The sequence below is a fragment of the Mus caroli genome, chromosome 11 (genome assembly GCF_900094665.2).
Source record: "Mus caroli chromosome 11, CAROLI_EIJ_v1.1, whole genome shotgun sequence".
NCBI lineage: Eukaryota > Metazoa > Chordata > Mammalia > Rodentia > Muridae > Mus > Mus caroli.
Genome location: NC_034580.1, coordinates 69,770,646 through 69,795,623, shown reverse-complemented (window position 1 = coordinate 69,795,623; position 24,978 = coordinate 69,770,646). Strand labels below are relative to the sequence as shown.

The window sequence follows — 24,978 nt, the reverse complement described above, 5'->3', positions numbered from 1 at the left end:
AAACCTAGGGGCCTCTGTCTCCCTTCCTATAGCAGTCTCCTGGAGCTGTGGAGGACACGGAACAAGCGCGGCCAGTCTAGTTTTTTGCCCAAAGCCTTGTTCTTCTCTTGGTTGGCTGGGTCAGAAACCAGTTTGGCACCCAGGGGATGCAGTGTTGGGAGTTTTGGGGAGGGGGTGAAGGAAATTCTCCCCAGCTCCATGTTAATCTGGGGAGATCCTAAAGTGTTGGATGGAGCCACCTGTTTATCCCCACCAGGTGTTTATCTCTGTGGATGATCTCGAGCCCTCTGGACCTCAGGACCCAGAAGATTCCAAACCAAAGCAGGAACAGGACCCAGGAGCTGGGACCCCGGGCATAGCAGCTGCAGAGCAGCAGTCTGTGGAGTTTGACTCTCCAGACTCAGGGCTGCCTTCCTCCCGAAACTACTCTGTGGCCTCAGGCATCCAGTCCAGCTTAGATGAGGCACAGAGTGTGGGCTTTGAAGACGACGGCACTGGAGAAGATGGCTCCGAGGGTCCAGCCATTGCAGCCCACACTTTCCCGGGACCCCACGATCCAGGCCAGGAGACGCTTGCACCTGCCAGTGAGCTTGAAGCAGGCCAGGAGCTTGCAGCTGTGTGCGCCGCAGCCTATACTGTACGTGATGCTCCCTGACCCTGCCGTCAGTGACACACTCAATCTGGGGACTGACCGCGAGGGGAGAGAGGGTGGTGTGTCTGTCCTGAAAGGGCTCTCTGAGCATCACTGAGAGTTCTGGGTCCTTGTTGGCTTAGTTTTCTTTGGGTATCATCTCCTGCCCTAACCTGGGAGGGGCTGGCCAGCCTTACCTCTGAGGGACACCCCTTTTCCAGATAGAATTACTGGACACCGTGGCCTTAAATCTGCACCGCATAGACAAGGATGTGCAGAGATGTGACCGCAACTACTGGTACTTCACGACCTCCAACCTCGAGAGGCTCAGAGACATCATGTGCAGGTGCCATTGGGGGCAAGCAGTGGGAGACCTGGGGACCCAGCCTGGGCCATGGGTTTTACCTATTGTTTTGTGTCAGGTCTCCCTGCATCTTGTCTAGAGCACTGTCCCTACAGGGCCAGTCCCCCACCCCACTGCATCCCAGGGGTCTTTCACTCCACTGCCCTTCACATCAGATGGTGGTGGCCTTTGGTTTCCCTCACTGTCGTCTAGTGAAGTGGCCTAGGCACAAGGACATGGGTAGTTCCCACTGCCTCATAGGGTAGAGCTATAGTAAATATATCAGGGTTGTGGAAAGAAAGGCTGACTTGTGGGAAACAGAATGTTGTAGGGGCCATGTTCATGGCAGTCCCCAAGAAAGTGACTGACTTGGCGACAGTGACCATCCCTGGCATTTCAGCTACGTGTGGGAGCACCTGGATATGGGCTACGTGCAGGGCATGTGTGATCTCCTGGCACCTCTCCTGGTCATCCTTGACAATGGTAAGGGATAGGGTGTGGGGCGTCCCAAAGTGGAACTGGGTTCAATGTGACAAAATGGGAGAGTCTGGAAGTGGGGAGAATATTAGCCAGTCTGCCCTCTGGGTGTCATGGGGGTCTCCTTCCCGTCTCCTCGTAGACCAGCTGGCCTACAGCTGCTTCAGCCACCTCATGAAGAGGATGGGCCAGAACTTCCCCAGTGGGGGTGCCATGGACAGCCACTTTGCCAACATGCGCTCCCTCATCCAGGTAAGTGGGGGCTGGGCATGGCTAGGCGTGCCCATCGGCCACGGGGAGGCTAGAGGTTGGGCCAGAAGTGTCCTTATATAGAAACTTTTATTTCACATATCTATTTACCAAGGGGCTGGTCTTGAATTTGCAGCAATCCTGCCTGGCTTCCGTGACTGCTGGGATATTGGCATGCACCACCAGCCATCGCTGAATTTCCTTCATTTAAAACAAAACAAAACAAAACATTACTGCCAGGCTCGTGCCCGTAATCCCAGCACTTGGGATTTCGAGGCAGGGAAATCAGGATTGCTATGAATTCAAGGTGCACCTGGGCTACAGAGTGAGAACCTGTCCAAGTCAAAAGGACTGGAAAATACCTTAGTCCAGGAACTGAGTTTGACTCCTGTAGTTTTGTTTTGTTTTTAAAGCCACATAGTAGTTTATAATCCTGGGAAGGGGAAGACAGTCAGATCCCTGGCTTCTCTGGCCAGACAACCTACTTGTTCAAGGCCAGTGAATGACAAAGAATGACAAACACACACACCTTTAATCCTAGCAGAGGCAGGCAGAAGGACAGCCAGGGCTACACAGAGAAACCCTGTCTTGAAAAACCAAAAAAAAAAAAAAAAAAGACAAAAAGTGGAGAGCATCAGTGAATGGCACCTGAGGTCGTCCCCTGGCTAGCACACGGTGTGCCCACATGCCCGTGGTCACCTACAAGTACATGTAGGCACAAATATGCAAACACTGAGTTAGCTGGGGGCTTCCAGAGGATCTGGGTTCACTTCCCAGCACCCACATGGCAGCTTACAACTGTAGCTCCAGTTCTAGGGCACAGAACACCCTCACACAGAAGACGTACATTCAGGCAAAGCACATAAACTAAAAATAAAGCATTAAAAAGTGAATCAATTTAAATGTTTAAAAACAAAGGCTCTAGTTCAGGTAAAGTGCTTGCCTACACATGAAAGCCCTGGGTTTCACTCCCGGCACCACACAGAAAGATAGAGTTATCCGTGTCACACACTGAGGAGCAGTGAGCCCACGTGCCTGAGCCTGTTTTGGTGAGAAGTGAAGTTAGTGATTAAATCAAATGCCCAGAAACTGGAGTCGCTGCAGAAAGGCTACAGCCGAGGGAGGGAGGGAGGGAGGGAGGGAGGGAGGGAGGGAGCAAATGAACGTGAATGCTGGGGCAGACGCGGCTTTGCAGTGGGGTGGCTGAGAGCGGCACAGAAGCAGCTCAGGTTAGTGTTTCTCCCCCTCTCTCATGAGATCTTGGACTCAGAGCTATTTGAGCTGATGCATCAAAATGGAGACTATACCCACTTCTATTTCTGTTATCGCTGGTTCCTACTGGATTTTAAAAGAGGTAAGAAGTGGGTGTGTCTAGGCATCAGGGCCCAGTCTAGGAATTCAAGACCAGTCTCAGCTACATAGCAAGACCCTGTCTTTAAAAAAAAAAAAAGTGGGACATGGGACTGGGGTCAGGGGAATGGGAGAACCCCAAATCAATTGCTGCATGTATGTGCTTGCACATGTATGTGCTCACATGCTCGAAAGGCCTTTCCACACCCATGTTCTGCTCGTTATGTCACAGGCGATGGTCTTTGGAGCCTTGTCCAAACTCCAGCTCCCCTGAGCACTAAGAATGAGGAGCGTCTGCAGAAATAGCCAAAGAAGGGGGTGGGGTCTTGGTCTTGGGATGGATTCCCCCATTCTGGAGCCAGGCTGGGCCAGGTTGGGTGCCGGAGGGAGAATGTAGCTGCTGGAGCCTGAGGCCATGTGTCCCCATCAAGCCCCGTGCCCGGATCAAGTGGCAGCTCCTTCCTGTTCCCAGAGCTGCTGTATGAGGACGTGTTCGCAGTGTGGGAAGTGATCTGGGCAGCCAGGCGCATCTCCTCAGAGCACTTTGTCCTGTTCATTGCCCTGGCCCTGGTGGAGGCCTACAGAGAGATTATCCGTGACAACAACATGGACTTCACCGACATCATCAAATTCTTCAACGGTATGAGCTGATCCAGCCATTCTCGCTGTGCCCTACAAGGGGGCATGGGGCCTCAAGTCCTGGACTGGGCAAAGTTGGAGGGTTCTCAAGAATTCTAGGATCACTTCCCATAGGAGGTATCAAGAGCACAGCAGGTGGAAATTAAGCAGAGGTTTCAGCCAGGGCTCCTCTCAACCTCCCATAATTCTCTATGTTTTCCCCAGAGCGGGCTGAGCGGCATGATGCCCAGGAGATCCTGCGGATTGCCCGGGACTTGGTCCACAAGGTGCAGATGCTCATAGACAACAAGTGACGGCTGCAGCCGGGGGTGGCAAAGTGCAGAGCCCAGGTACCAGGCCCCTGAGCTCCAGCAGGGAGAGGCAGAGGCCATCATAGCCCAAACTGCCTCTCCCGATCCCTTATCCCCACCCTCACCCCCGCCAACCCCACCCACTCAGCTGTGTAACCTAACAAAGTGACTGAGCCTGGGATGTGAGTGTGGGCAGTGCTGGCCCTGCAGGGCAAGTTGGGGTCAGGATGCCTGCAGATCACAGCTGGGTAGGAGGGGTCGGCCTCAGGAGACTGGCTGCCTTGGGGGATGCCTTCTGTGTTCCCCTTTCAAACAACTTAGAATAGCTCCAGTGCCACCTGCAGCCTCAGCCTGGACTGTTTCCCAATGCCTCTTTCCTGTCAATCTGGGGCCCTGTATGGTTAGTGGGGTCTACAGTGGCCCGCGCCTCATCTAACAAGAGTTGCGTAGGATCAGGGGCTCTGTGCCATATCTCTCCTGAGGCCTTCTATGGTCTCAACTAGCTGCCTGTTCAGGCATGTGTTCTAGGGGCAGGAGACCTTGGCTACCTCCCAGGCTCTCCTAAGACTCTGGGGCAGTCAGATGTGGGCCCTGGGTGAGAGCGGCCCACCTCAGCAGCACTGCCACAGCCTCTGGCCACGAGATTAACCCCATGATCTCCCCACACTACACAGTGACCCACCCACTCGTGTGTACAGTGTCACTCTCTGCACCCTGCCCTTGCTTTCTGCACTAGAAATCCCTAGGACTGCACATAAGCAACACACTCGCCGCCCGCTGTGTGGTGTGGAGGGCAGTGACTGTGCTTGCCCTCCAGAACCACCCCAGAGAGTATAGGAAGACAGTCCTATCACAACCTTCCTCCAAAGACAGGCCTGTGAGTTCCGGGGTACCTGTTATCTATTCCAGACATCTGAGTTCCTGGGGCTGAGGGAGGTGGGAGTGCCTGGATAGTCCCAGTTCATCCCCAGGGAGAGGCAAGGCCAGCTCCACTTTCCATAGGCTTCTCAGGGTCCTGAGAAGCCTAGAGACCCAGAAGGGCCTTTGGAAGAGTTTACAGGGTTGTCGATAAAGGTCCAACCCTTGACCTGAGGTCTAGGCATGCTGCTTCTTTGTTCTGTCACCCCCATGTCCCCACCATCTGAGCACATGTAAGCCAAGTCTGGGCCCTGGAGCCCACACCTGGCCTGGCTCCTGCCTAGTAGTCACCAAGGTCCATAGACTTGGTGCAGCTGAAAAACACAAGAAAGGACCAGCCGCATTCTGCACATAGCACAGCCTTCCCTGTCCCCTACCCCACCCCGGGTACTGCACAGTCTTTGTGGGGCCAGCCTACCCTGTTGCCCATCCTTGTTCCTGACTCCTCAGTCTCCACCAAGCACGGGTGGCCAATGTGTGCCTGCCTTAGTGACTCTGGTTTTGTGAGGAGCAGAGTGTATGGGGTTTGGGGTTTTGTTTGTTTGTTCATTTGGTTGGTTGGTTTTTGTTTTGCTCAGAAACTATACTCTTCAATGTAACAGACTATAATAAAATGCATTTGGCAATGCCTGAGGCTCTGATGGCTATTTGTGGGACTGGCTGTACACAGTAGCTTATGTGTTAGATAGTTCCGTATATTCCAACATCCAGCAGTAAAGGGCGACAGCTTATAAAAACAAAACAAAAAACAACAAAAACATAAAACCAAAAATGGTGTAAGAGAACCAAAGTTTTTCCTAGTGAAGAGCCATCAGTTGTGGGGCTCAGTGGAATGGGCTAGTTAGGAAGTTGGGTACCATAGAACCACAGAACTGTAGTCTTATACTGGGTTAACTAGTAGGGCCTCTAGACTACAGTTGAGAAGAAGTCCTTCCCGCTTCTGTCCTCCATCCCCCCCCAGTCAGGTGAACAAAGTGAGGCATGACCTCAGGAATGCCACAAGGCCCCAGCTCTCAGAAGGCCACCAGACCTGCCCTCTGAGCCCCTCACTACCACTGAGCACATTTCTGAGATATCTGGATCAGTCTGGGGGAAGAAGCTAGAGGGTGCAGCTGCTGGGAAGGTGTGGAAAGGGCCTGCTTATAACTGTCTTGCCCTTCCCTACCCTAGAGTGCTTCTGGTCACATCTTTAACTCCTGCTTTCTGAGCAATTTCCCAAAAGCCGAGTGTTCTAGTCCACAGTCCTGACAGTCTGGCACCAGCAACTACAACAGAATACAGGCCAGTGACCAGAGCTGGCCAGGGAAAACGGACACATGAAGCCAAGGACTGGATATGCCCTCTAGGGAAACACTCCCCACCACACTGCCTCCCCAGCAGGTTCTGTAGCCTGGGTGATTGTTGAATCCTGCTGTGACCACATTTGCCAAAGGTCTGGGCAAATCAACCTGGGAGTAACCTGCCCCGCCCCGTCCATCCTCTCTGCTCCACCTCCCTACTCAACAAGCTAGCTGGCTGATCCCACAGCCAACAGGGGTCTCCAGAGGGCTGGGCTAGCCTCCTGGTACATTGGGCTTCATGGACACAGGCGTGTTGGTGAGTATTCAGGGGCTCTGAGCACAGGGAAGGAGTGCCTTGTTGCTCATCCCAAAGATACAGGCCCAGGTCTCAGGTGGTCTTCCCAGGGCAGGGGCTTCATTCTATTCGCAGTGCTGTTTGCACAGTACCAGGACTGAGTGAGCACCCTCTGAGTGAGTATTATTAACCCTAGCCTTCACCTGCGGAACCAGCAGACAGGACAAAGCTCTTCCTGATGCGACCAGCAGAGAGCGCTCACACCTCATGAGTCAGAATTGCTCATGTGGGAGATTGGAACTGACAATCAGCAGTGGACCCCAGAAAATAAGAGTCCAGGCTATTTACGGCCAGCACTTCTTTCCTGAGGGTAATGATGCCCCTCCACCCTACTCCTAGCAAAGGGTTATATACAACCAGAAAACACCCACCTAACCCACACTAGACACAGCTAACAGGATCCTTGGTCTTGTTCCCCACCACTTGCCTCCCAAGACAGCCCTGCTCAGAGCTACTTGGTCAGAAATCCTCTGGACCCAGCCAAGGTCTCCACTTTCTAGATCCTGACTCCCAACCTTATTCAGCTCCATAGAGTTAGGACCCAAAGTGGCTTTGAGAAACCCCTTACCATCTGTCCCCAGGTCCTGGGGGCTAGCCTCTGTTACCTATCCCCAGAAGGCCAGATCAGAAGTGCCTACTGCTAAGGAAAGATATATTGAAGTGAGCAAGCAAAGGACTAAGTTTTGTAGTCTTTGTTTTTTGTTTTGCTTTTTGAGACAGGGTTTCTCTGTATAGTCCTGGCTGTCCTGGAACTCACTTTGTAGACCAGGCTGGCCTTGAACTCAGAAATCCGCCTGCCTCTGCCTCCCAAGTGCTGGGATTAAAGGCATGCGCCACCACGCCCGGCTAGTTTTGTAGTCTTAACAACAAGGTGCAATGGTATGACTTTAGCAAGTCATTGGCCATTTCTGATTTGCTCAAAAGAACTACCTCTTGCCTTATTTACTTCACTGGCTGTTTAATGATGAAATAAGATCATGTTTTGAAACGAGGACCTATACAGCCTTGTGTTGGGTCACAATTGTGAGGCCAGATCCCTCACTGACCCAGGGTAAAGGCAGGCTATCCCTGATGTTTTTGTTTAGTTTTCTAAGACAGGGTCTACGTAGCCCTGACTGAATCAAACTCATCTTGTAGACCAGGCTGGCTTCAAACTCAGAGATCCACTTGCCTCGCCTCTGTGTGCATGCCTCTTTCTGGGACTAGAGGTGTACACCATACCATACCCAGACTGCTTCCCACTGACCCGCCCCAGGGCTCCCCGCTCAGACAGTTTCTCCACTGTAGCTCTCTGCCTATCTTGGAACTCATTCTGTAGACCAGGCTGGACTCAAACTCAGAGAGATCCACCTGTCTCTGCTTCCTGAGTGCTGGGACTAAAGGCATACACCACCATTGCCTGACCTCAGTTTGTTTTGTTAAGGTGTGGGGAATGGGGTTTGCACGCATACATATTTGTACCTCATGTGCTGATCCCTGTAGAATTCAGAGACGGGTATAGGATATCCTGGAATTGGAGTTAACAGTGTGAGCTGCTATTTGGGAACTGGTGATCAAACTCAGGCCCTCCAAGAGTAGCCAGTGTTGAGCCATCTTCCAGGCCTTAACAGGCTGTTAATTTTATTTACAAGTGCCTGCATCTCATGCATGCAAGTGCGCATGGGAACCACAAGAGGGAGTCAGAGCCCTGCAACTGGAGCAGTGAGCAATTGACTACTTGATGTGGGTGCTGGAGACCCAACCTGGGTCCATGGTATAAGAGCACCACATGCTCTGGCTGCTGAGCCAGCTCTGGAACCCCCCCATTACCAGGATTTTAATTACTCAGGCCATCACCCAACCTCACCCTTCAGCAGCCTTCAGGGTGCCACCTCTTGCTGCTTCCCTGTGGGTCCCTGCCTCTTGAAATGAAATGACCCAGATGCTGCAGGCTTGGGAGCTCCTTCTCAGGTTTCAGTGCAGATTTATTTCAGTTTTATATTTTATTCCAGGCAAGTGCTTATTACATGGATAGTATTCATGTCTNAATACCTAAACTCAGAGCATGAACAGCCACTAGAGTACAGTTCAATAGTAAAAGAGCAATATGTACAAAAGTAGGGTTTTTGTAGTTTGTTTGCTTTTTTTCCCCCCCACACGGCAGATGTACACAAACACATAAAAATCACTACAGTCTGGGGTCGCTACAATTCATATTTCAGGAAACAGAGACACAGTGACCAAGTCCTCACTGTAAACAAGGGCCACCTCTTTGGGGATTGGGAGTGGGACCCTGGGATTGGGGTGGGGGGAGAAGCAGCTGTTCCTAGAGAGAGACTGTGGTGACCCAACTCCCCTCCAGGCATCCCCTGCCCTTCTTTGGCCCCAAGGGACCCACTCTCCCCTTTTCCTCCCCGAGGTAAAGATCCCAGGCAGTGAGCCACTCCAAACAGCACAGGTAAAACACGCATGAGAGGTAAGGTGTGTGTATGTGTGTGTGTCCCAGGCTGGAAGGGATAGGAAGGGAAGGGCCAGGCGGTCCCACAGCGTGAGGACAGATGTGGTCCTAACAGCTCTCAAAGGGGAGATGCCCAAGAAAGGGCTGGGAGGTGGCTGCCCACTTGGACACACAGCAGTCACAAAAAACAAAAACAGTGACAACACCCATCACCACCAATCTGGACATAGTCATTCGGCACTAGATCTGGAGGAACCCCTGCTGGGGGAGAAAGGGAGGGCTGGGTGGATGATGAGGTATCTGTGCAGGCCTGGGGGCCAACACAATGCTGTCAACTCTGCAACTGGCCTCGAGACACAGAGAAGGGTTAATGGGACAAGTGGTCTGACCCAGCCAGCACCAGACTCTNCCCCTTGTCACAACACAGAGCAGAGAGTGGAGGTGGCCCCCAGAGTCAGAATGTGGGTAGAGGTGGCTGGCTGCAGCCACAGGAAGGCAGCCAGTTTGTTGGGATTCCTGTGCTGGGGTTGAGACCTGGTCCTAGTTACCATTCCCTACCCCAGGAGACAAATAATAATAAAGTGCCCTGGGAGGTTCCCAGGGCCAGGAGGACCTGTGAGCTCTGAGGCACCTGAGGAGTCATTATTTCAAGGGAGAACGTATTCAGGACTTTTGCTGGCCTCAGTGCCTGCTCACAATGTCATCTGAAGGGCCCTGAGTCCTCCCCTCCGGCCCCTGGCCTGCCTAAGCCCCCAGTGCAAACTTCACACCTTAGGGACACTTGCTTCCTGCCCCACACGGAAAGGCCATTGGTGAGTGTCCAGTGAGGGGCTGAATGTGCATACGAATGAGTAACTGAGTGTCTGACACAAGGCCACTTGTAATAAATATCCACTTAAAAAGAGAAGCCAAAGCGGTCTGCAGAAGCAGAGGCAGGAGACACAGCACCCCCCAAAACACAGCACCCCCGCTCTCCATCAAACAGGCTGAGCCTTGTCTTCCCCAGCAAAGGCCCTTTCCACCATAGACACTGCAGCCCCACCAGGAAGGGGTTTCAACACTGGCACTGAGAGGGGAGATGGGAAGAGCCCCAGGATACCTCCAGTGTGCCTTAGCTCCTAGAGCCTTTGCTGGTCCACACCTCCCAAGCTGCAGGCAGTACCTAAACCAGGGGCCGGGGGAAGCACTAGGGAAGCCCCAGCCCAGGGGCAGGCTTGGGAACCATGACAACAGCCAGGACCTTGTTTATTGTTAGTTGGGACTCATTCTGAACAGTTTTTACTGTAGCCAATCACAGTGACCACAGGTGGGTCAGAGTGGCCCGGGCCCAGGCCTTCACTTGTCCTAACCTGACTCCAGATCTTAGGATCTATCACCTGCACTCAGAGGTGGGCCCCTCCCCACCCATCTCCCATCTTTCTGGGGCTCCCTGTTTCCTATCCAGAGGTCCCACAGGACTCTGAGGCTGGGGAGGGGAGGCCGGAGAGCTCGGCCACCTCCCCAGACAGAGCAATAGCAGCAACAGCACAGGAAGGCAGGCCAGGGAAGGAGAAGCCAGAGAATGTAAGCCACAGTGCAGACTTCCAGGGGACAAAACAGGGAGATGGAGTGGCACCAGAACTGGCACCAGGCTGGGTAGGCAAGAATGTCCACCAAAAGCATCCTCACGCCTGCCAAGTCCTTCTGCAGCAGGACGACTTCCTGCCTGCAGCCAACTCCCTGGGGGCCCCTCCCTTCCCCTGGCTCAGAGTCTCTGCACCCCCTTCCCCTAAGGAGGCCTGGGGGTGGTGTGGGTGGGGCGGGCCTGGGCCTGGCTGGAATGTGTGGAGCTGGTGGGTGGGATTAGGGGCAGTCAGGTCCCCTTCCCTGCCCCCACTGGGGGCCTAAGTGGCCTCATTCTCAAGCCAGCTTGAGTGTGCTGACCGGAAAGGAGGGCATGGTGACCATAGTCACAGGGTTGAGCACTGTTTGGCCTACCAGCTGGGGGTGGTGCACCACCTGGGCCCCCACAGCTGGCTTTGCCATGACAGTGGCTGGGGGTCCCAGCCCGGCTGTGCCATTTACTTGCTGGTGTGACAGGGTGTGGGCGATGTGGCTCACGGCCACTGGCTGGCTCACGGCCACAGGCTGTGGGTACAAGGGCAGCTGGGAGCCAAGGTGGGCCACATGGTTGAGGGTGGCAGGGTGCACTGTGATGTGGCCGATGGGGGGTGTGGCGGGTGCCAGCTGGACAGCAGGGCTGGGGGCGGAGGGAGCGATGTGGGCGATATGCTTGCCCCCTGGCCCCTGCAGAACATGGTTCACAGTCTGGATGACTGAGGCATGGGTCGTGGCTGTGTGGGCAATGACCGTGGAGCCACCCCCAGCCGTGGCCACCAGATGGGCTGGAGCTGGCACTAGCGTCTGGGTTGGGGTGGCAGGTGGGGGAGGAGGGGCTGGCAGAGGGGTCTTTTGCTGTGGTGGCTGCTGCTGCTGCACAGGAAGGTGGGCAGGAGACAGGGCCACTGGGTGGGGGTGAGGGTGCGGATGGGTAGGCAGAGGCGCAGGGGCGGTGCTGGGGGTTGGCAGGGCAGATTTCAGCAGCTCCGGCTGGGGACGATGGTTCAGCTTAGGTGGGCCCAGGCCTGCCCGGTCTCCCTCCATCTCCTCGTCAACGTTGTCCTCGCCCTCTGTCAGGGAGCACAGGGCAAGGACCAAGTCAAAAGAGGTTGGAAAACAAGTGGCTGGAGGCCTACGGGTGCTTGGGAGTCTGGGAAGACGACGGGACTAGGGCAGGTGGCCTCTTTTCTAGCAGGGAAGAACCTATTCAGAGAAGCCCAAAAGAACATCTGAGAGTGGCAGGAAGAGGACAGGGGCCGAGGCTCACCGGAGGCTGTGGAGGTGGACGCCTGGTCGTCCTCAGGCTGGCCTGTCTGCCGGAGCACACGATCTATCTCCAGCACGTCCATCCACTGGCTCAGCTCATGCTTGAGCTCTGCCAGCCGCTGCTGGGTGGCGATCTTCTCCCGCGCAAGGCGCTCCATCTCATGCTCATACTCTTTCTCCTTCCTCTTCAGGGACTGGGGACAGGGCAAGGGGACAGCAGGGTGTCCTTAGCAAAGACCACAGGCTCTATGACCCTCAAAACCTCTAGACCAGTGGTTCTCAACTTTCTTAATGTTACAACCAGTTTAGTTTCAGGCATTTCCACATGTTGTGGTCATCCCCCAACCATAAAATGACTTCATTGCTACTTTGTAACTGTAATGCTGCTACTGTTATAACCTGTAATGGAAATATCTAATATGCAGGATATCTTGATATGTGACCCCCCAAAGGGATCAGTACCCACAGGTTGAGAACCACTGCTCTGGACAATCTGCAGTGATCAAAGCAAGTGGGAGGCCACACCTGCCTCCTACTCCATTATTCTGCCCAGTAAGGACCAGAATCTGGGTCACTATGAGTCCCTGCGCAGGCACCGTTAAAGGCTAGCACAGATCAGAGTCTGGGGCCCTTGCCTACACTGCCTGACTGGCTCCTAGACTGACTCCCGAGGGATTTCCGTCTCTACGACTCCTCACCTCACTCAATCTCTGGAGCTACAGTGACTCTTCTTAGTACACACTCCCACAGAGAGCTCAAGTGTCTGCTTGCTGCCTTTGTCCTTGGAGGGTTACTCGCTAGACTGTGACGGTGCAGTCTCCGTCACTGACTTCTGTCTTCTTGGCAGCAGCACTGGCTCCAATCTGCCCCGAGCTCAGCGGCACCTTAGCCCTCCTACACTTCCTCTCTAGCTTGCAATTTACAGCTTGCTCCCCACCCAGGACCCTGCCTCCAACCCTCCAGACCTCACAGGGATGTTGAGAAATCTGCAGTGTGCCCCACTGCCCAACAACAAAGGATCTGGGGGAGCTCCGCAGCACCCCAAATCTGACTGCACAAGGTCCACACCACCTTCCTCACCACAGATATCCCTGCCTCCCTCAGAACACACAAGGGTCTTCCTCACTAGGTGGCTTAAGAGCTGTTCTAAAAGGCCGGCTCATGTTATCAGTTTTCTGCTGCCTTCTGTAATGGAGTGCTTCTTCCATGACCTCCAGGGCGGACACTTAAGCCTACATCTGTCAGCCCTGCTGCATCCCTAAGTCAACCCAGACCCTCCCACCCTTGCTAAATGTCCAGAGGCCGCTTCTCAACTGGCTTCTGAATGTCTAACTTCTAAAGCATGGGGTCACCTCCAGGTGCAGAGACCATGCACTCCACGCGCACGCTTGTCTCTGTCTGCCTTGCTGTTCACGTACAGGATTCCCCCTACCTTTATCCCTGGGGGGAGCTGGTCTCTCTAGTCTCTCTCTCAAAGACACTGACTTACAGGGGAAGGAGAGGTGCGCTACAGTGCAAGGCATTGACAACTTCTAAGTTTTGTTCAACTTCTGCAGTGTAGAGCACATCTGACATGGGGCCAGAGGCCCCTGCGCATACCCTCCTGCCTCAACCTTCCCCAGTGCTCCTAGGGTTATAGCCCTAGCTCACATGACCACCGATTCACCACACATGCACCCTGTCCAACCTGTGAGCAACTATAAGGGCTGCTCCACAGTCAGTTTACTTTCTTGATCCCACCAGTGGCCAAAAGTGTGCTTCCTCAGGTCCCATAGGATCTAGAAGCCTGCCACCCTGCTATCAGGTAGAATGGCAGAGCCTCGTGGAAGGGACCCTGGCAGATTCAGTGTCCCCTGCTTCCTTCCATGCCTTAGCAGCTTCTCCTGACAGACACAGCAAAGCATCCAACCCCCATACCACTAGATCCCACGTACCAACATTCCTCCAGCCACCCCTCTGGACATTCCTGATACCGTGAACAAAAGCTTCCAACTGTCAATGCCCACAACTCGAGACCCAGGGCCGGCATGCTGGCCTCCACCCCCCTAGAGTTAGTTCCATACCGCGGTCCCCGTCTACAGCCTGACTTGACTTCAAGCTGCTTCTCTCTACATTGTTCCATGAATCTGTGGGAGAGACCCTTGCTTCACCCTACACATGCAATGACACATGGCACCATGTGTCCTCTCACCTGGCTCTGTCCCTTAGGGCTGCATATGACATCTGAGGAGGCCACATCAACCACTGGCCCTTGGTGACTCAGCCCTCACTTGAACCTTGAGGCTCCTGGCTGGGAGTGCCATCCTGAGCTCTACCCACTGCTTGCAGGGAAGGCTCCATTTTGGGTCAGGGAGACAAAGTGTCAGGAGCCAAAACCCCCTCTTTCCATAGTTCATCCCGTGGACCTAGATGACCCTTGCAGTTTCTCCGAAGTCAAAGGTTAGTTCACACTGCATCTTCACCTGTGCTTGCCTTGTGGTACTGTGACGGGGTCCACAGCCTCAGGAGTACTGGGCAAGTACTCTCTCAAGCTAAAGCTCCCAGCCCAAGAGTCCTTGTTTTAAACCCACTGATTTTTGCTGTCGATCTAGATACTCATCCCCTCTTGTCTCTCTCCACTTCACTGTGGCTTCAACTACTTCACTGCCTGCACACAATTCTGGAGACCACCTGGGACCTCAACACCCTCCTATAACACCCCCTCCCTGCCCTTAAAAAAGACAAGTTAACTCAGATCCACCTGCCCCTCCCTTCAGAGTGCTGAGACTAACGGCAGATGGCCTTCCACAGCCTTTCTCCTCTGGACACACTACCGTGGCCCTAGGTCAGGACTCCCTTGCTCTCTCCAGGACCAATGATATCCTCTCACCTAGTGCCTGCTGCCTCTATGCAAGACAAGCCATCCCACCGTCATTCTCTCTCCCCCTCCTGCTGAAGAAACAACCACTCTGTCTTTCGTTTTGCCTTGTTCACCTCTATATATCCTTCAAATTTTCTTCCCTTAACGCCCACTCCCCCCAGTGATCCCGTCACCCCTAAAGGCAGTCCTTGCATGTTCAGTTTCGATCTGCTACAAGAACACATTTCATTCCTTTTCTTTGGTCTCTGGTTTTCAGACGCAGACCCAGGGCATGACTAAAAATATTTAACGAAATAAATGAGTGGGTGCCAAGGAGGCGTTCCAGAATCTTGTGACTTGTTTCTACTTCTATGACCAAGCAAGCATTCTCAGCGACAGGCTGGGGCCCCTCCCACTTCCTCGTCAGATCAGGCCTGATCCTAGGGAACTTCCTTTGGCTGTTTCTGAGCTATTTTCAAATCCACACATTATGCAAGGCTCCTTTCCCAAGTACACATCTATAAAAAGGCACTTGACTTGCTCCAGCTCCTACTTCGCAGTCACAATTTCTATTAATGTTTAAAGACTGCAAAATTTTTGCATACACTTCAATTCTACCATTTCTTCGGTACTACCTATTCTACTTATCATCAAATTAGAAAACTGATATTCAAAGAAAATATCGTGGAATAACCACAGAGATTTGCCAAGAGTCTGCACTGATAAAAACAAGTGAATTATGCCCAAGCCTACAGTCAGTAAAATTATCACGGAAATAAGCTACAGGCCGTCACACAGCCTCTCTCGGGCCCCTTGGCCCGCAAGCGAGACCCCGCCCTTTCAGAGCACGCGCGCACCCACGCGGACCTGTCCGCTGCGTCACCGCGGGCGGCTGGCCCCGCCCCCAGCTGCCGGGAAGCGCCGGGAGGCGGGCGGAAAGGCGCGCTTCGGCTGGCGGCTTGGAGGTGTGGCCTGGGGATTCAAGCCCCGGGTCCGGTTACCTCCGGGTTGTGACCTAGCTGCTGAACCCCTGCGGGAGTGCGGGAACCCCTCCCACAGAAGCTGTGATACAGCCGCGCACCCCTAGCATCCCGAGTTAGTGGGCGGAAACCCCGATGTTTGCCTCCCCCCCCCACCCACCGCGCGCGGCCAGGACCGCTTGGTCCCTCCCATTCCCCAACGGTTTGGTCTCCCGCGCCGCCAAGCCTGGCCGCGCCCATCCCCCCACCGCCTCCCGGGCACGCAGAACCCTATGCGGTTTCCAGGGCGACAGTAACTTCGCACTGCAGCAGAGGGCAGTCAATGTCCACGAAGAGAGGAGATACCGCAAGTGGGGATCCCTTCCCAGCATTCGCGGAATGGAAATAGTTAAGGCTCGGTGGCCTCACGCTGTCACTCCGGTTGCCTCAGTGCCCCACCCGACAGTAATCCTGAGCACTGCCAGGTGAACGCAGACACACCGTCCCTCTCGATTCATTTACCCCCAACCCCTTCAGTAACCCCTCTTGGCCTGAGTCCGGGTCTCGCCGGGGTACTGCGAATAGCAAAGTGCTGGACTCCCTATCTCCCCTTGCCAAACTCGCCGGCTGAGCAGACAGGGTGCCTGGGGGAGGGGAAGGCCAAAGAGTGCAGCGCCGCCGCCCTCTCGCGCAGGCGCCCTCCCGCCCGCCCCCTCCCGGGGTGGGAGCCCCACTGACGTCAGCCAGGCCATGTGCTTAGCGCCCGCGTGGAGACGGGCGGGGGAACCTGCCGGTAGCAGGAGGAAGCTGGCGCTGTAGCCTTCCAGGCACCGCCCAGCCCTGCCTCCCTTCCCCATACCTGGATGTACCGCAGCGCCGTCCGCAGCACGCTCAGATTCGAAGTCTTCTTGTCGTCCACGTTGGGGATGTTGCGCTTCAGGGTCTCAAAACATTCCTTCAGATGGGCCCTCCTGGGGAAAGGGGGTGAACACTGGTTAGCCAACGCCTGAGTATACAGGAGCTGGAGGCAGGGACAAACCCAATGACGCTTTGGGGAACCAGGAAGGACGGGCCCAGAGTCACACTTGTAAGTGCGCGCGCACACACCTGTTCTTCTCCAATTTGTTGTGGACTTCTCTGGTTCCGATCCTGAAACCCAGACAGATAGGAGGCTCAGGGAGGAAGGCCCAAATTAGGCCTTCTGGACCCACATCACCCATACAACCACTGACCAGGTGTCCCTAACGTTTTCTATAAATTAAAAGTGCTGGTCCTGTGTTGAGCCCATCCAACCTTTGGAGGGTACCTCAATGGTCCTAACTTATAGCCTCTGGAACCCTCCATCCCACTGGTCCAACTAAGAGACACAAGGGATCGGGTGGGCGTTCTAGAATCTTTATGCAAAGGTCCAGAAATGCCCGCCATAATCTCCAGTGCTGCTGAGGTCCGACAACACGGAAAGCTAAAAACAACAATCGGCAGGATAGGAGTTTACTGTGAGAGGTACTTCTAAGTGGCATGAGACCTTCCTAAAGGGGCTAGCTGGCCAGGGTACCTTCTCTTGCATTCCCAGCCCAAGATTGACAGTCGTCTCCCATCCCACCAGACCCCTCTGGGGTACCCTACTCACCCTCCAGGCCTTTTCTTCTGTTCACTGGATTTGGCTTCTTCAGCCGGTGCCAACTTCAGGGTCCCAAGCGTGGGCGGGGGTGGTTGCTGGGGAGCCAGCTGCGGCTGGACTCCAGGGTGTGGTGCAATGGTCAGGATGGGCGCAGGGAGGGGCTGCAAAGGCTTGGGGCTGCCAGTGGGCGCAACTGTGGTCTTCGCATCAGGCAGGAGGGGAGCAGGGGTGGGCACCTGTGGTCTGGTGGGCAGGGGGACTGGCTCCTTAATGCTGAGTCCAGGGGTGCTGACCAGGGCTGGTTGACGAGGTGCCAGGGGAAGAGGCTGGGCTGCGGGGGGTAGAGGTGGAGGCGGGGGTAGAGACTGCGGGGAATTGGTCACTACAGGAATAGGAATGACAGTCAGTGGAGCAGGGGTGGCAAGTGGTGGTGGTGGTGCGGGTGGTGGTGCCGGTGGAGACAAAGGCAGTGGTGGAGCCTCGATTCGGGGTTCCTCCACAGGCAGGGCATGGGCCAACCTGGCCAAGTTACTTGCCCTCTTCTGCTCCTGCTCTCTCTCACGTTCCCGCTCCAGGCGAAGGCGCTCCTGCTCCTCTAAACAGAACACACAAGGGTCTTAGCAGAACTCAGGATCCTGGGCCCCTACCCTCCAACCCTAACTTTGTCCCAGTCCGGACCCGACGACGTTCTGCCTAGCCTGAGACACCAGATACAGCCATGCATATCCAGCCAAGGTAGCAAAAGCAAAGGCCTAGTCCCCACCACTGGGGAACTCACAGCCTGGGGCAAGAAGTGTGCGGGGTGGGGGGGTGGGGGGGTGGATAGGGGTGCCAGGAGTGGCAGGCTGGGTTAGGGGGAGACAGGGTTTCATGAAGAGGTGAGCAGGGGCAGTGAGGGGAGGGGGGTGCTGTAGGCCTGAAACCTGGAGCTGGATGAACTAGACATGACCAGCAGGAGTACCTAGAGGGACACAGAGCTAAAGTGTGCACAGGGACAGATGAAGTCTTAGAGCTGGCAATAGCCCAGATCACCACAGGAGAGCAGAGACCTTCCACAGAATTTACCAAGCACCCGTTGGAGAGCGAGTGTCAGACACAGCGAGTCTGACACCCAGCCAGATGCCCTGCACTTGTAAGCTCACAGGTGTCCTGGCCCATCCTCAGCCCCAGGTTACTGGGCAAACACATCACGTCACTTTATGAGAAAAGAGCCCTGGACTCCTGCTCCCAGGCTAAGTCCAAGGCCTCAAATTTTCCCAGAGAGCAATGAACACAGTAGTCTCTTCTTCCAAATGGTTACAACCCATTTCTCAAGTCTTGTCTGTTGTCTATGTCCCTTGTACAGTAGCATCTATAGCAGGCACAGAACAATTTAGAAAGGTAGGAGGCAGGCAGAAAGAGCAGTTAGCTACTCGGAGTCCAGAGGCAGGGCCACTGGTCCCAGGCAACTTTTATTTTTAATTATTTATTTTTTAAAGATTTATTTATTATTATATGTAAGTACACTGTAGCTGTCTTCAGACACACCAGAAGAGGATGCCAGATCCCATTATAGATGGTTGTGAGCCACCATGTGGTTGCTGGGATTTGAACTCAGGAAGAGCAGTCAGTGCTCTTAACCGCTGAGCCATCTCTCCAGCCTCCCAGGCAACTTTTATGATCATGACCTTCGGCATCTCTTCTGAAAGCCCAGCAGAAAAGTGAGACCTACTCAAGAACCAGACGGGACTGGGACTACACCCAGGAAAGGGTCTTTTCTCTTTGGCCTCACCATTAGGTTCCCTGGCTATGGCTTTTAAACAGGGCTGGATCACCATCCCCCAGGTAAGGGAAGGAGCCCAGGCTTTTTGGCCTGTGGTGTTCAAAACTGTTGACAACAAAGGGAGGACACACCCCAAACAGGTCATGTGATGTGAGGCTGGGTCTATGTCCTCTGTAAGAAGGAGGGGTATAGTTCCACCTCAGGTCTTCTCAGCTTCATGGCCCCATGGCCTCATGGGCACTCAAAGCTTTGAGAGAAGCAGGCCCATCTCCAGCCCAAGACAAGGAAGGAGCTGAGGAGGAAGTGGAGGGGAAATGTCTGGAAGGAATAATAAACTGTTTTCCAGCAGGGAGAGTTCAGGGCTGCCATGGCTGGCCTCTTCCCACCTCTCCTGCCCTTCAGGAAGGGGAGGGCAAGCTTGCTCCAAAGAGGAGGCCTTGCTCTCCCTGTCAGCACTGACTTAGGTTCCAGCCCCTGCTCCAGCTTCCCACAAACCACAGTGGCAAAGAAGCCCGTGGAATTCCAACTTCGGAGCCTTTCTTCAGCTGGGCCTGAAACACCTCCAACTCAGGGCTGAACACAGACAGCTCCTTTGAGCAGTCTCGTTTATTTTTCAATTACATTTTCTGTGTTAGTGAGGGTGTATACAGGCCAGAGGACCACTTACAGGAGTTCTCCCACCATAGGTTTCTAGGATGGAACTCAGGCAGCCTGGCTTTCTCTGACAGTGACTACTGGCACAGCCATCTCACTGGCCCCAGAGACAAAGGTTTAACTCACCATAGGTAAAGGAACCAACAGCCAGGAAGCAACACCTGAGTTTTAAAGCTGCTCTAGGACAGCAACCTCCTCTCCTCCCACCTCCTGCAGAGCCACCAGGAAGACATGCTTCCCATTCTAGGAAGGACACACTGAATGAAGCTTGACCACACCTGGCCCAGCACTGTCACCCCTGACTGGACAGCAGAGGCTGCTGTAAGACTGCACCAGTCCACTACTGTTTCATGCTCCTGCCCCTAGCTCTGCCTCTGCCTCATTTCCCACCCACAGGCTCCTCTGAGTACACTGGAGGGCCAAGCACACTGGTGGTGCCGGGGTCTCCTGTAGGTACAATCTGTGTTTAGGCCGATTTACAGAATGTTCCAGCCCACAGGTGTACTACACTCACTCTCATACACGAAGACTCACACCTTCTCTAGGTTTCGCACCCCAGTGAAATCAGCAAGACCATCTAGGGTGGGGTGGGTGGGGGGTAAGCACTGGACTCCCACTGACTGCAACCTTTCTAAACCACTGTAGCCTTCTGTGTACAGGAATTCTCCCTTCCTGTATGCTAGCTCCCAGAGCTTGGCACATAAGGCAGGCACTTCTGCACACAACAGCAAGCTCCCTCCAAACCAGAAGAGAATAATTCAAGTCATCTCCACAAATGCTGGCAAAACCCAAGCTCAGCCCTGCTCTGGGCACTAGCACGGCCTTGTCCTTTCCTCTCTTCTTTGTCATCCTTGCTTAAACGTGCATCACACCCTCGGGTTCATCACGTGAACAAGCTGGTCCACAGCAGGCTTGACCTTCTAGGTGGGAATGGAGAGGACAAGAGAACCTTGCTCAGAGCTGGACATCTGAAGTATCTCAGAGCATGAGCAGTTCTGGTCGGCAAGTTGGTATCACCTGTAGAGGTTTTAGCCCGTGGGAACCACATCTGCTCTTGAGTTCTTGGAGTAGATTTGGCTCTCCAGTCCCCACCTATCTATCCTTTAAGACCCTTTGGTCCAACACCAGCTAGCTGTTACCTGGGTGCTGAACTTTGCCTCTCCCCACCACTCACTATTTGGGGGAAGGGCTGTGTGGTTTCTTAAGGGGGCTTTTCCCAGGTTCCTTTGCAGACGTGCATCCACCAACCCACATGCCCTTACAGGTAGGCTTAACAGAGCAAGGGTGAAGGCATGGCAGAAGGGGGGCGGTCTTCACCCTTTTTCTATATGGCTTGGAAGGTGAAATAAGAGTTCCCCAGAGGCTACAGCATGGTCAATCCTGTTCCTCTCTCCAGACTGCCTGGTTACAATAGCGGGGTATGATTGGTATTCCTGATCTGCATTGTGTTGACGGTAGCAGCAGGTGACTCTTCCTCTCAAACTCTTCAATTCTCCCCCTCCCCACATCCGCCTCTGAAACGGGTATACTAGTCGCTCTGGTTAGCCACCAGCACTTGCTTGATCCTGCTCTGGACCCAAAACACAAAGGGGAGGGACATGTAGACAGATACCCCAACCATCCATTCTGCAAAAAACCTAAGCACTTGGGTCTTGCAAATCTCCAGTGACTCCTGACCTTGAGTGGTTACTCGGTCTGACAAGGCCTGCGAACCTGCAGCTCCTCCGCCCCTTGCGGGCTACCACTCCTCCCGCCCCACCGCGCGGAACAAGCTGCAGGCGCGCGCGCGCCTTTGTGCGCGGGCACACAACACACACACACTACTACCTCCTGCATGACTCATCACTGAAGCAACAATAGGCAGAAAGAAAGGGAAGGAGGGCGAAGAACTCCACCACAACACTACCGACTGAAGGGTTCTGTGGGGGTAGGGGAACCAGGAATCCCTAGGAACTGCACGCACACTGCTTCAGAACTGAGGCCCTCACAAGAGGCTGGAAAGCGGGGGTCTTTTCCCTTCGGCCCCTATTTAAGCAGCACTCGAAGGCTAGGGACCATAGCCAAAGCGGGTGGATGACAGTCTCATAAACCCTCTTTTAGCCTCTGAGGGCGCGCCAAAGTTTACCCTTCTTAGGCGAGCTTATTCCAATGTGGCCGGGTTGTTGCCAGAAGGGCTTAGGGACACCGTTAGTGGGCCAGTGAGATGTTACTTATAGATGTCACCCTGAGATTTTGAGGATTTCCCTCGCTACAGGATCAAAAACAGGAGGATCCAGCAAGAGCCTAGGTGAACATAGCTCCTCCTACCCAGGGCAAAGGCTCTCCCTGGGAGATGGCCAGCAACCAGAGCTGGAGGCCAACCCGACTCCAGGCCCCTCGCCAGCCCCGCCCAGACCCCGCCCCTAGGCAACCGCGAGGCGGTGAGGAGGGGCCGGGCCGCGCAGTCCCCAGCGGGAGTGTCCCCCGTGCACGTGGTCGGGGGCGGGGCCTGACTACGTCAGCACTCCGGGTAACCAACGGGCTTGGGACGCAGGCACACGCAACATTCCAGCCAAGAGCGGGTTTGAAACGCGCAGACACGCCACATTCCACACCGGCTAAAGCAGGGCAAGGCAGGGGGGCCTAGGGCTGCCCCCAGCGACCCGCGGGACACTCACATGCACCCAATCAGCGCAGCTCTCAGCCAAAGCTAGACGTGCGACCCAGCCCAGCTCTGGGAGGCGGGGTCAGGCGGGGCTGGCCAGGATCATAAGACACGCGATGTCATTTCATTCTGCAAAGGCCGCCTCCGCCCCAAGCAGCGCGTAGATCTGCTCGGAGCGCTCCCCGCACCCTCCAGCCCAGGCCAGGGAATCCGAAGAGCGGCTCCGCGTAGAGTATTCCCCACCCCCACCCAGTTACGCACACGCCCACTCGTGTGCTGTACAAACACACCCGTGTACACGTCCGTTCATCCACTCTTCCCCGGTTCCCATCACACATCATCTTGGTGCTCACACGCAAGCACACGCGGGCCTGCCACCCCCACACATCAACATCCCTCTCCCCATCCCCCGGTTCACACATCCTCAATGGTAGCGAGGGCGCCGCCCGCCCACAACTAAGGGGCCCCCCACTGAAGGTGTATGGGGGTGCCAGGCAGCTAGGGTGGTACCCGCAGAAACTGGGTCCTTCTTTGCATGTTAATGAATTCATTAATTATTTTCAACGTTCGCATCACTCCTCCCGGATGGCAGCTCTTGCGGGGAGTCTGTGCCCGGCTTTTTAGGTCGCGCCATAGAGGGGCCTCCCTGCGATTTCCAGTGGGTTCGGGGATCGGGGTCACTGGCCTCCCCTTCTGCCCAGTGCCCCAGGGGCCCAGCCGGGCCGCTCACCACGTGCTCTCTGTTGTTGCTGCGCTTGCCATTCCAGGAAGCGGGCCGCCTCCAGTAGCGTCTCTATGCTCATCGCGCCGAGAGCAGCCGGGGGCGCGCCGGGGCCGAGGCTGCGGCCCGCGAGCCAAGCACAGGTCAGGCTGGCGGGCCGGCAGGAGGGAGGGATCACCTCCGGGGGGCGACAGGGCTGGGCGGCGCAGCGCACTCCTCAGAAAAGAACGGGGGAGCACGGGGAGAAAAATCAATGTCTCCCAAAATATTTGCAAAATAAAAATTTGCAAATTAAAAAAAATTTGATGCAAAAAATAAAAAAGGCGGCACTGCCTTCTTCCTTCCTTCTTCCTCTTCCTCCCTTCCGATGCCTCCCGCCCCGCGGCCCCCGGAGTCCCGCCGACAAGAAAGGGCTTTGCAACAAGATGGCGAGGAGGCACCGACACACACAACAAGGGAAGGAGCCGCGCTGCCCCCGGCCGCCGCCCCCGCTACTACACCGGGGCCGCAGCCAAAGCCCGGACCGGAGCCCCCGCCCGCAGGGCCGCGGCGTCTCACTGAGGGCGGTGCCGCGCCAGGGATGGCCCCGCCTACCGCGCGCGCACACGTGGCTTGGGTGGGGGTGAGAAGATGGAACCAGGCTTCCTCGCTGTTTCCGCTTTCCCTACTTGCCCCTCCTCTCCGTGGCCAGCCACAAGTTAAACGGGGGTTGCGTGCTTGAGGCATTCACGGCGGGATCTGCCTTGCAGAGAAAATGGGAAGCCCAAGGCTTTGGTTAGCTGAGACAGCGGTGACACAGGTCAGGGAGACCTACAGTCTGACCCCTAGGTCTCTTCGCCCCACGTAGACACGACCTAAATCCCGCAGCCGTCCGGTCTGTCGCAATTCCCCCCGGGATCCGCCCCTGGGCGGAGCTGACAGCGGGCTGCTAGAGTCCCGACAGAGGGACGGGAGAGCTGATCCCGTTCCGGATTTTGTCTCTGTTCCTCCCCCCGCAGTGCGTTCGCATCCTATTAGGCTACATCACCAGGCCGCCCGCCAATGGGCGGGCAGGACAACACGGCATGGAGCAGCTCCACATGGACACCCCGCGCCGCCAGCCTTCGGTTTAAAGGGACAGTGTCTATAGGGTCGTATTAGCGGGTGCGGATAGGGCCACCGGGTGACGGAAGGGTGAGACACCTACAGGGGAATTCCGCAGTCCATCCCCTGCTTTACATCGCCCTCCCATTCAAAACCAGGGCTTACTTCCCTTCTCCTAAATTCTTTGTCCACCGGTTTCTGATATGGGTGGGGACTAAAAGTGTGCCACTCCAGAGGGCACCTCGTTGTTGGGCCCCCGGCATCAGTAATCAAAAGGAGAAGCGTCCGAAGCCCAGGCCAAGGAGGCGTGGCCTAAATCAGGAACAACAACGTGGAGGGCGGAAGCCGCGCGCTACCCTGGCGGACCGCTGGGCGCGGGGCGGGGTCGCTCACTGTGTCGGGTTGGAACGGCGCACTCTCCTAAGCTCGCCAGTCAGTCTTTATCTTGGCTACAGGGCTTAGGACCGTCCCTAGGTACAATCAGAAAGATCTTTGAAGTCAGCTTGCCCAAATCATTGCACTTTGCATGTAAGAAAACTGAGGCCCAAGTGAAGGGACTACTCCAACTGCTCCTTGTTCATTGAGCAACTCGTAGTCCAGTCAGACCTCTCTCAACCACCAGCTGCCTCTTACCACCTCCGGTCCTCGCAAAAGTGAAGAACTATCAAACTGCTGTGCAGGAAGGGGGCTGAGCACTTACATCTTCTTGATTAGGACAACAGAAATGTCCTACATCTGGAACTCTCTTTGGTGGAAAGCCATTCGATCTCCATTCGTACAGTTTGCATTGAAAAGCACTAGAATATTATGGGCACAACGAAGCCGATGCAATTACTGTCTGTGCTAGGAATAGGCAGTTAC

At 55.0% G+C, this 24,978-nt stretch overlaps 2 protein-coding genes across 3 annotated transcripts in view; one reads left to right on the top strand and one right to left on the bottom strand.

The window, feature by feature from the left end:
• The window catches only part of Sgsm2 (small G protein signaling modulator 2), a 40,929-nt gene extending 35,402 nt beyond the window's left edge, over positions 1-5,527 (top strand). For both annotated transcript variants that reach the window (XM_021176527.2, XM_021176526.2), the window contains 7 exons: positions 257-637; positions 853-977; positions 1,375-1,457; positions 1,594-1,703; positions 2,958-3,054; positions 3,523-3,690; positions 3,894-5,527. In XM_021176527.2, coding sequence (XP_021032186.1) covers positions 257-637; positions 853-977; positions 1,375-1,457; positions 1,594-1,703; positions 2,958-3,054; positions 3,523-3,690; positions 3,894-3,982 — 1,053 coding nt within the window. In that variant the 3' untranslated portion in view covers positions 3,983-5,527. The remainder of the gene's footprint in view (positions 1-256; positions 638-852; positions 978-1,374; positions 1,458-1,593; positions 1,704-2,957; positions 3,055-3,522; positions 3,691-3,893) is intronic.
• Positions 5,528-8,464: 2,937 nt separating this feature from the next.
• Mnt (MAX network transcriptional repressor) lies at positions 8,465-23,533 on the bottom strand. The gene is made up of 6 exons (XM_021176595.2): positions 23,044-23,533; positions 17,263-17,848; positions 16,740-16,781; positions 16,492-16,603; positions 11,836-12,028; positions 8,465-11,638 (listed from the first exon to the last, which is right to left on the bottom strand). Exons 1-6 carry the CDS (start codon positions 23,114-23,116, stop codon positions 10,869-10,871), a joined length of 1,776 nt encoding a protein of 591 aa, XP_021032254.1. The 5' UTR covers positions 23,117-23,533; the 3' UTR covers positions 8,465-10,868.
• Between the last annotated feature and the right edge of the window lie 1,445 nt (positions 23,534-24,978).

Bases quoted from the DNA above. Each gene is read 5' to 3' on its own strand.
- Mnt (XM_021176595.2), bottom strand. From the start codon at position 23,116: ATGAGCATAGAGACGCTACTGGAGGCGGCCCGCTTCCTGGAATGGCAA. The intron at 17,849-23,043 runs GTGAGCGGCCCG...TGTTCTGTTTAG, and splicing joins GCAACAACAGAGAGCACGTG to AGGAGCAGGAGCGCCTTCGC. The intron at 12,029-16,491 runs GTATGGGGAAGG...CCCTGTCCCCAG, and splicing joins CGGCGCTGCGGTACATCCAG to TCCCTGAAGAGGAAGGAGAA.